Source organism: Cucurbita maxima, unplaced genomic scaffold (genome assembly GCF_002738345.1).
Source record: "Cucurbita maxima cultivar Rimu unplaced genomic scaffold, Cmax_1.0 Cma_Scf00027, whole genome shotgun sequence".
NCBI classification, from domain to species: domain Eukaryota; kingdom Viridiplantae; phylum Streptophyta; class Magnoliopsida; order Cucurbitales; family Cucurbitaceae; genus Cucurbita; species Cucurbita maxima.
In genome coordinates, this window is record NW_019272043.1 from 3,329,398 (window position 1) to 3,340,297 (window position 10,900).

Below are 10,900 nucleotides of genomic sequence, written 5' to 3' on the forward strand. Positions count from 1 at the left end.
CGTAGTGGAAGTATAGAGTTTGAAATGAAATGATAAAAAAGGTGGTATCACGTGGACAATATTTAGTCGTTCTTTAGTTTCAAGGTTGACTCGGTTTTTTCGTAAGTGGAAATTTTGAATCATTCTAATGTTATATTACAAAAATAACTTACTAAGACAAGCTTAGTACCAACCAAAGTAAACATAGCTCAACGGTACCATGGAAATTTTTCGTGTTTTTGCTAGTTTTTCCTCCTTGTACAAATTTTACCATTACTCTCATACGAAGGTTAAGTGCATTACCCTATCCAAATCGTATGTTTCTTCCTGTAAACGCTGTTTAAAGCTGCCAGCACGACCTTTCGGTTTCGATCCACTCCTCTATCGAACTTGAATGACGACAAGGATATAAAAAAGGTATTGAATTATGTCAGCTACAAGCCCACATGGACTGTGTCCTATGAAGCCTTTTGCTTGACCACTTCATGGTGGCTTAAACCACTGGAGTAAAGCACTCCATTGGGAGAGAGGACACGCCGAAGAGCGTTAAGAAACCGAGCCTATACAAGAGAAAGTTATTGCATAAGATAAGAACAACTGCTATTACAATGCACGTACTCGATCTAGATGAACACGAAAAGAATATATATAGAAATGCAGCAAGTAATTTTCAAAGCCTAATGGGTGTATATATGGCTGAGTTTATATATATTATTAGCTGATATAGTTTTTTTACTATAGCTATTTACTATTTATGACAATTTACTTTATATTCATTTACCATCCATTCACGAACATATAAATAAGAAACACTATTTGCATTCAATTTAAAAGAAAGTAAGGATATCTTGTGTATACCCATTGAAATCCGACTAGGGCGAACCAGCAGCCCCCCAAACCGTAGCCCCTACTGCTTATAACCTGGGGGGAAGCAGGAGAGTTAATGCACAAAGAGAAGAAGAAATAAGGCGTGGGAGTAAGGTTGGGAGATAAAAACATTACCAGCAATAGAATGGCACCAAGAGAAAAGCATCCACACATTGACAAACTAATGAATTTTAGGTCTCGTCCAGCCTGCAAGAATCGAACTTGAAGATTTAAGGAAAGTTTGATGAATTCAGCACAAGACTGAATTTGATCAACACTGACAAATGTCACCTAAGTACCCTAAAACAATGAGCCAATGACATAACATTTTAGTCACATAATTAGGTAATACTCTGTAACGGCTTACGCCCACTACTATCAAATATTGTCCTCTTTGGGCTTTCCCTCAAAACTTTAAAATGCGTCTCGTAGGGAGAGGTTTCCACACTCTTGTAAAGAATATTTCGTTCCCACTACTATCAAATATTGTCCTCTTTGAGCTTTCCCTCAAGACTTTAAAATGCGTCTCGTAGGGAGAGGTTTTCACACTCTTGTAAAGAATATTTCGTTCTCCCCAACCGATGTGGGATCTCACAATCCACCCCCTTCGAGGCCTAGCGTCCTTGCTAGCACACCACCTCGTGTCCATCCCCCTTCGGGGCTCAACCTCCTCGCTGGCACATCGTCCAGTGTCTGGCTCTAATGCCATTTGTAACTGTCCAACCCAGCATCATTGCTGCCACCCGCCTTGTGTCCACCCGCCTTCGGAGCTCAGCCTTCTCGCTGGCACATAGTTCGGTATCTGCCTTTGATACCATTTATAACGGCCCAAGCCTACCGCTAGCAGATATTGTGCTCTTTAGGTTTTCACTTTCGGGGTTCTCCTCAAGGCTTTAAAATGCTTCTGCTAGGGAGAGGTTTCCACACCCTTATAAAAGAATGTTTTATTCTCCTCTCTAACCGATGTGGGATCTCACATCTTCATTTCTTTTCTACCCTAACCGCTAGTGGGGGAAATGCATCTATGTACTAAACCACCCAGAGTATTTATATTTGTCATTGAATCAAAGATGAACCTAATTGCACGCAAGAAAGAATTTGGGAGGAATTTTGAATGGGGTAAAACCAAACAACAATTATTTCTAAACTGAAAAACCATCCTTGTTCCTGCCCTGCCCCCACTCCGTGAACGTCCAATTCAGGCACAAAAACTAAAGCAAAATCTGTAAGGTGAGCAAGCATACCAATAATGACCCTTCTAAGCTAAGGGTTGCGGGCATTATGACTAGCGCCAAGAAATATGGAATCAACACTTTATGCATCTGCATGATCAAAAAAATTAAGCTATTTTAGGAGAACACTTACGCATTTACAACGCAACCCGACATGGATTATTTATCATGATGAAAATGCAGGGAGTCAAAAGAAAACAATAGAATGATATTGAAACAATAATGGTTCATATTCCAAATGTCATGGTATGGATATCAAGAACAAACCTCTTGAATAATCTTCTTATCGGGCGTAAAGAGATTAGGGAACAACCAAGGAACTGATGTTCCAATAGTCCCTAAGACCAAACCAAAGATAGCTCCTATGATCAAGAGTGACTTGAGCAGCATCCGAGCCTACACAACATAAAAAGGTTACACAATAAGTTCATACAAAATTGGTATTTATTATTATACTCAACGCAAGCATCACTAAGGTCATAATATCTTTTGCCCGCAAAAATCGAATAACAGAAGTATGAAAAAAAGGGGACCCATGTGAAGCAAACCAGCAACCAGATATTACCAAAGGCAAGAACGGTCCACACCAGTATGGGGGCACAGTATTTAGGCTCCCCCCTCTCGTACGCCACCGGTTAGATATGAAACAAACTAAGGTTTACAGCCATAAACTACCCGCCACCTAAGGTTTATGAATATCCATAACAATGTAAGGAATCTATTTCAGTTAAATGAAGTTGGTGTGGCTACTGTAGTATCACGCAAACAAAATTCCAAAAAGTAAAAAAGTTGATAAGCATATCATTAGAAATTAGAGTTCTCACCTTATCAAAACTTCGATTCACTCCGGTTATCAACCCAGGCATGAATGCCTGAGCAGTTTGAGAAAGAGGTTCACCCAAAATGCTACACATGTAGAATATTTGATTCATGACCTAAAAGTACATGACAAGCAATCAATTTGACATGACCATTGACTTTCAATAGAAAAGAAAGGGCAGACTTGCATGGAAACATAAAAATGAAAATAACCATGAAACTTAACCTGATGAGCAGCCATGGTGTGTGTGCCCATAGACGTAGCATAATAGATGAGGAGAGAATAAAAGCCCACCTAAAAGATAATAATATTAGACATGTAACGACTCAAGCCCACTGCTAGTAGATATTGTCCTCTTTGGACTTTCCCTTTCGGGCTTCCCCTCAAGGCTTTTAAAACACGTCTGCTAGGGAGAGGTTTCCACACCCTTATAAAGAACATTTCGTTCTCCTCCCCAACCGATGTGGATCTCACAAGACATGTTACTCAAATGTTAACAGATGAATGTAAGGGGTTTTACAAAATATAACCTTTGACAATATTGTCATAAATACAGGAGCAGCAAGTGCAAGTATTGACAAGAATTCAGTAGGTGAGGGAATAGACAGAGAATATCCACTGTATCCTTTCTTGTTCAGTGATTCTATCATCATATAAGCTGCAATAACCTAAAGCTCATATGGGGAGAAAATGAGATCAGTTTAGGTGTGAATAAATACAAATGCAGTGAAAAAGAGGCACATTAACATAAACAGAAAGAAGGGTACCTGTGATGCCATAGTTGCCCATGCAGCACCAGCTATACCATATCCTAAAAACATGCATAGAACAATATCACCTATGCCATTTACAATACTCGCAACTGCCAAAGCCTTCAACGGTCCCCAGGAATCTTTCATGCCAAGACTAACACAAATATGAAATTAGAAGTTAATCAATCTGGTGAATTTTCAAGCAACTGGTACTGCAAGTTTTCACAAATCGTATTTTATATTGTTCATTTTTGGCATGTCATCATGAACAGAACAAATCTATAAAAATTAAAATTTTAAAAATAAAATAAAGTAGATGGAGCATGGATCTAGTAACAGAAATTAGGAACCTTGCACTCTGCGCAACCCATCCAGTAAGAACTGCGGGCCATGCCAAACCACGAATCTACCAACAAAAAATGAATCTGTTCAGCTTAAAGTCATTGAACCAAGAAGAAATCAAGAAAGCATGACAAAGTATCAGTATGCAGTGATCACATTCTTGGTGAAAGCTCTGTTTGCCACCAGAAAGTGATTTTATATACACTATCTGTGCAGGAAAAGACATTCATATCACTAGTTCACAATCTATAGGTACAACAGAACATATGATTTTAGAGATTAAGATCTTCAGTTTGACATAACTTTATGCATCAATAGTTATGATAATTGTGATACATTCTAATAGGCTAAAATTATGTTTTTGTACCTAATTTTGGGTGTTTTTTCAAATTTGGCCCAATTGTTAAAAAGGTTAAGATTTAGCCCGTTACGTTTTAACATTTTTTCTTTAATTTAGTCCTTCATTATTGGTAATTTTTAAAATTGCTAGTGATAAACATACATAATATAGCACTTAGTAAATTGAAGAAAATTTAGAAGAGAAAATAAAAGTCGTCTAAGAAAGATTTTTTTTTTTTTTTGTTCTGAGTGTTGATATAATTAAATTTACCATACCTCCTCCAAATTTTAAAAAAGTGATAGAAATTTCGAGTTTTTCTCTTTTAGATGAAGCTAACAAAAAAAGTAGAGTTCAAAAAGCAAAAGAGACACATACAACCAAAAAAGAAACATATCACATATGAAGCTTTATAAGGCAAACTTCTATGCTAAAAGACAAACCTGCATATACGTGTTTGCAGCAGGTATGATGTTTGCATTCTTTGTCCCCACAAAAGCTGAAAATTTACAATAACGTCTTGTTAATGGCATCCCTCCTACTTTTAACAGATGACAAAGTTCTAGCTATCTATGTGGCGAAGAAATTAAAGGAATAGTCCATAAAACTGATGAATGTAATGAGCCCTTCATTAACTAAGCAAGAATGCAGAAGTTTAGTACCAGTTAGCGCCACTGAACCCAATAGTTTGGTAGCTAAGAGCATCAAAAAACCAGATACCAACCCAACAAATAGCAATGTAGATATGTGATGCTGCACTTCGTTTTTATCCTGCAATAATCTTACTGGTCAAGCAATGCAGCACAATTATTCAATAATCTGTAATAGGAAGTCCTTCGATTATGGGTTGAACCTGTTTGGCAAGGGCCGTGGCTACCATATTTGAAGTTGCAATACTAAGAAACATGAACACAAAGCTCGTATAATCACATAAAACTGTCGCTGGGCCTGCCAGCCAAAAGTTTCAAACAGATACATTTCAGAAAATTAATACTCACAGTAGCCACCAGATAGAAGTCACAGTTTAAAGACCGTAAATCAAATATGGAAAATTGAAATCTAACGTCGTTTTTGTTGATAATTGTTTGGAGGGGTCCACACGGACTAATTTAAGGAATGATCATGGGTTTATAAGTAATGAATGCATCTCCATTGGAATGAGGCATTTTGGAGAAGCCCAAAACAAAGTCATGAGAGCTTATACTCAAAGTGGACAATATCATACTATTATAGGAAGTTCGTGATTTCTAACATGGTATCAGAGTCATGCCCTTAACTTAGCTATGTCAATAGAATCGTCAAATGTCGAAAAAAGAAGTTGTGAGCCTAGACTGTGCAGTCAAAAATAACTCAAGTGTCGAACAAAGAATGTACTTTGTTCGAAGACTCCAAAGAAGGAGTCGAGCCTCGATTAAGGGGAGGCTGTTCGAGGACCATAAACCTCAGGGGAGACTCTACAGTGTACTTTGTTCAAGGGAGGATTGTTGGGAGGGAGTCCCACACCAGAAGAAAGGAATACATCTCTATTGGTATGAGACTTTTTGGGAAAGCACAAAGGAAAGTCACGAGAGCTTATGCTCAAAATGGACAATATCATACTATTATAGAGAGTCGTGATTTCGAACCGTTTTTAGATTTCAAAATAAGTAATTAGCTCATCTTAAGTAACTGTAGCTCATAGCTGGTTGAATTCGAGTATTCGATCCAGTAGATTGGAAGCAAGAACCTACTGTTTTCTCGATCCATTAGCAATATTCAAGTTATATTTTCCAACCCTTTAGATTCTTACTTTTAACAAGAATCACAAAAAAAGCAAAAGTAAGAGAAATTCACGAGAATACCCAAAGCAGCAAGCTCAACAGCGCTCCCCTGGCCAATAACCGCAGTGTCAATGAGACTCATCAACGGTCCACATATCCACAATCCAATGGCCGGACCAGTAAAAGTTACAATCTCCTTCATCTGACTCAACAACCCTTGGATCCCCAATTCTTCTCTTCCAATCCCCAATAACTGCTCATTTTCCTGTACTTCATTGTCAATCTCATTACTGCCTTCCCGCTCCTGATTATCGCGAGGAACCGCGAACCGACGGCGAACCCGCGGCGATACATCGACGGATAAAGGGGAGGTGTTGGTGGAGAAAGAATGGCGGGTGAAGGGAAAGGAAGGGCGAGAGAATGGTCCGAGAACTCTGGGGATATGGATTCGAGCAGCGATCGAAGAAGGACAATGGAGGGTTCTGAAAGACATCTTTGGCGCCTGGAAATGGATCGGAGCGAGAGAGAGCGAATGCTCCGCCATGGGAGTGTAGTGGTAGTGTCTGTGAAAGAAGGAAGATCGAATATTCAAAGAGGTGAAGCCACGTGGATGCTTTTTGGCCAATCATTTGTGAAATTATGAATTTTGGATTAAAAACACCGTTGATTCTTTTTATATGTTAGTTGGAGTAACAAATTTAGTCAACTTTTAGTATTTAAAAGTCAAATATAAATCAATTGGTCATTACTTGTATTTTCGATCCATAAATAAATATTCGAATATTTCATCTTATGATATGATTTAATGACATTTTTCATACATAGATCAATAAATCGAGCTACATGTATTTTATTAGCTATCGTGATTAGCTAAAATGAACTTAATTTACCTATAATCGACATGTTTTTTTTTTAAGTTGAAGGTTCAAACGAGCTTAAAATGATTAAATTCTTATTTTGGAGTGATTTTGAACTCGAACAAATGTGTTTTATAGTTGAACCGATCAGCTAAAGTGAGCTTAGCTCGTAGATGATTGAGCTGAAAATTTTAAATTATCGTGCTTCCACATTTGTTGTATTAAAAAAAAATAAACTAAAATAAAATGAATAAGGAGTACTTAGGGTGAGGAACCGAATGAGTCCCACAATTTACTAATTTCAACTATTGCTCGTGTTTCACGACTTTATCCTTTCTATCAATTATTTTGAGAATTTCTTAATCATCGTATCATCGAGATCACTCTCATTTGAATATGGTATCAGTTTACTCATGGATCACTCCTTTATTTGAGTGTCACATGCTCACCAACTTTCACCTTAGTTCTTTCCCGAGCTACATCCTACTGGGAAAGGTTCTATTACGATACCACTTGTAACGTCTTATCCATATAATTCCTTCCTCCTTAGAACCCAATGACACAGCTGTACAACCGAACATATCATGTTCAAGTAAGGTCGACTACTCAACCTAACATCTTTCTCGCTTATAGATTAATATCCTCGTTTTTTTTTCTCTCGTACACCCTTAATTCCCTTCCCCACATATCTTAAAATTTTGTTCATCGTTTCCTGCCAGAGCTACGTTGAGTTGAACACGTGAAAAGGAAGATTCAACCATCTAACACTTGAATTGACGATATGTAAAGTCAACTGAGCTCTATTCCGATGAGCAATAATTATCCTACTTTTTGAAACTTTAAAAAATAATATATTTATTTTATTATTTATAATTTCATATTAAATTTAATAAATTAAGTATTTTGTTCAAATTCAGAATTAGGCCAAGTCCAAGGACTAAATAATAAATCATTATAAGTAAATATCCTCGCAAAGCAAACACCTTATGTTAATATTAAAATATATAATTTTTTTAATAAACGTAGAAACCACGTCTTTTAAAATATTAATTATTTAAGTAATTAAAAATATTTTAAACAATGAAATCCTAAGGCCACGTTTGTACAACGTGAACAATATTTTTCGAATAAATAAATAAACGCGCTTATTTATAATTAAGTTTTTGAAAATTACAAATTTTTTTTTTTTTTGTCTTTTTTCCTTTTATTAAAGAATATTGGGTTTTTAATATTTTAAAATTTAAAATTTGTTGGCACGCTATTTTAATATCTTTTAGAAGATTTTATTACCACTAAAATATTATTAAATAATAATTAAAATCGGATAAGTTTAAATATAGAATATTTACAAGTCACTGACACATCATTAACATCAGATACAAACATTAAATATTTTAAAAATACAATCGGGTTAGGGTTGGATTGTGTAATAGTGAAAGCCTATCGCTAGCAGATATTGTCCTATTTGGACTCTTCCTTCGAGAGCTTCCTCTCAATGTTTTAAAACGTATATGCTATGAAGACAGTTTAACCCTACTCTAACCAATGACTCGCACCATTCGATAACTAGCTATGGTATCATTTGTAACAGCTATTGTTATCTTCAGTTCCTTAGTAGACGTATTTTAAAACATTGAGAAAGTCCTTGAAGGAAAAACAAAAAGACAACTATATCTGCGAGTAAACTTGACTATTACAGACTGTAACCCTATATTGGTGCGTTGACCTAATAGAAAAATGTCAACCCACCAATCGAACTAATCTTCTATTTTTAAAAAATTCAACCCAACCAAAATCGAAAAAAAAAATTCATTTAATATGAACTGGTTGATTTTTCAAATCAATTAAAATAAAAAAAAATAGAAAGGAAATAAATGCTGTTATTATTATATATTTTATTGGGCTAATAAAAAAAATTATATATTTTAAACCTTTTTATTAAATTATTTATATTAATTAAATATTAATGTTAATAAATTTTTTTGAATTAATATAAATATTAATGTTATTAAATTTTGATCTTCCACATCTCATCCTTACTTTTCCAATGCAATTTACTCATGAATTTATGGCCTCAATCAATGAACCATTCATACTATTATTTTAAATATATACATAACTATTATTAATTCTATTTAATTAAATATTTCAAAATAAATAAATAAATAGATTTTATTATTATTATTATTTTCAAATTATTAATATTTCTCTAAAATTTAGAAATTCTAATTTGTTCCATTATTAATATGAGTTTTTTAAAGTTAAATAATAATAATAATAATAATAAATAAATAAATAACTATAGAATTTTCCTTTTTGACTTCAAAAGAATCAATGAACATGAAAATGTTAAATCTTTTTATTTTTATTTTTTATTTTTTATCCTAGAACAAAAGCTTAATACTTGAATTAAAAATTTAAAAATGTTTTTTTGGAAAAAAAACAATAAGTTTAAAATAAATTTACCCTTGTTTGATTTAATAAACTAATATTTTTTATTTTATTTTATTTTAAAACAATTGCGACAAAAATTAATTACGAAAAAAAAAATGATTATTTATCTCTTTTGTTCATGCAAATATAACAAGAAATAAATAATCACAATAAAAAAAATACTCAATATTGATTTAAATCATCTCGGATATAATTCTTCTTAATATTGATGTGACAAGCTAAGAACGCTAACTGCTCGATCTAGTTTAGATATTAATATCGATATTGATTTAGTTCTCCTTATCATTTTTGTGAATATGATTTTAAAAACGCTGATTCGATTCTAAATCACTATTTTTCTTTATGCCAATTTATTAAATAAATATACTCCGGCAAGTATCAACATTCTAGTATAATCAGATTATGAGTTAGGAAACGTAGTTATAGGATGATTCTCGTTACAAAATATGATAAACACAGCTGATCGTAATTACTTGGGACCACAATTTTGTTGAATGCAAAGGGATAGAGATTATTTTGTTGTTATTATTATTTTTAAAATTTTCATGTCAATATTAAATTACTCGAGGACCTTTTACACCTATTTTTCAAAATTTTAGACTAAAATGTATGATTAAACTGCTAAAAACTTAGGAACCTAAAAGTAAAATTTTCTAAACATGTCACGACTTGACTTTTAAGTCTTCGAATCTCGAACTGTGACTTAAGAGATGAAATCGAAGGTAAACAAAAATACAGTAAAATTTAGCTTAGATTTTGAAAACGTGTTTAGAGAATAAATATTAAATCAGAGAGATATGTAATTTGTAGACTTAATTTACAAAAAATAAGGTTTCGAATGAGATCAAAATTTTCGAAACTTATCCTAATACGAGCTCAACTAGTTAAGACATATATTCTAATACGAAGAGTTAGATAGTTTCTATTGGCTCGTAAATTTTAAATAAATGTCTAATAGAACTTTAAATTTTCAATTTTGTGTCTAGTAGATCCCACCGGTTAAAAAAAAATAATAATAATCTATTTAATTTGTGATCAACTCGAAGCAAAGTAGAAATTTAAGGGTTTAATTTTAATTGTTTAAAAATATGTGTACCATCTTGCTTGTCCAGTACGTGTTGTTCATGATCGCATGTTTGTTCCATCCATCCTATGTAGATTGGGTTGAAAGTGTATGACCGTTTACCAAAATCATGTCTAAGTCGTTAGGACTAAAATGTTCTAAAATGTACTATAAGGAGATATGACTAGTTATCATTCCTCCCCAAAATTATATGTTATTTAATCGTAGTATTTCTTTATTTGTTTATAATCATATAATGTTATTAACTACACCAAATTGAATTAAATGCATAAATTAATGTTATTTTGTCGAGTTTTGGTGGATCCATCGGGTCTAACACGCCACTCACTTTCCACACCCAATTTTATTTAATGATGTATATATATATTTGTGATGACATTTGAATGAATAAAATAATTATAAGATGCCAACAAATC

General features: G+C 33.8%; 1 protein-coding gene across 1 annotated transcript; it reads right to left on the reverse strand.

The window, feature by feature from the left end:
- Positions 1–104: 104 nt before the first annotated feature.
- LOC111499840 (protein DETOXIFICATION 46, chloroplastic-like) lies at positions 105–6,638 on the reverse strand. Its single transcript, XM_023151535.1, has 14 exons — positions 6,171–6,638; positions 5,183–5,277; positions 4,992–5,100; positions 4,773–4,828; positions 4,001–4,056; positions 3,666–3,804; positions 3,429–3,566; positions 3,124–3,192; positions 2,903–3,013; positions 2,346–2,474; positions 2,091–2,168; positions 982–1,053; positions 838–900; positions 105–539 (listed from the first exon to the last, which is right to left on the reverse strand). Exons 1-14 carry the CDS (start codon positions 6,631–6,633, stop codon positions 438–440), a joined length of 1,680 nt encoding a protein of 559 aa, XP_023007303.1. The 5' UTR covers positions 6,634–6,638; the 3' UTR covers positions 105–437.
- Positions 6,639–10,900: the final 4,262 nt, after the last annotated feature.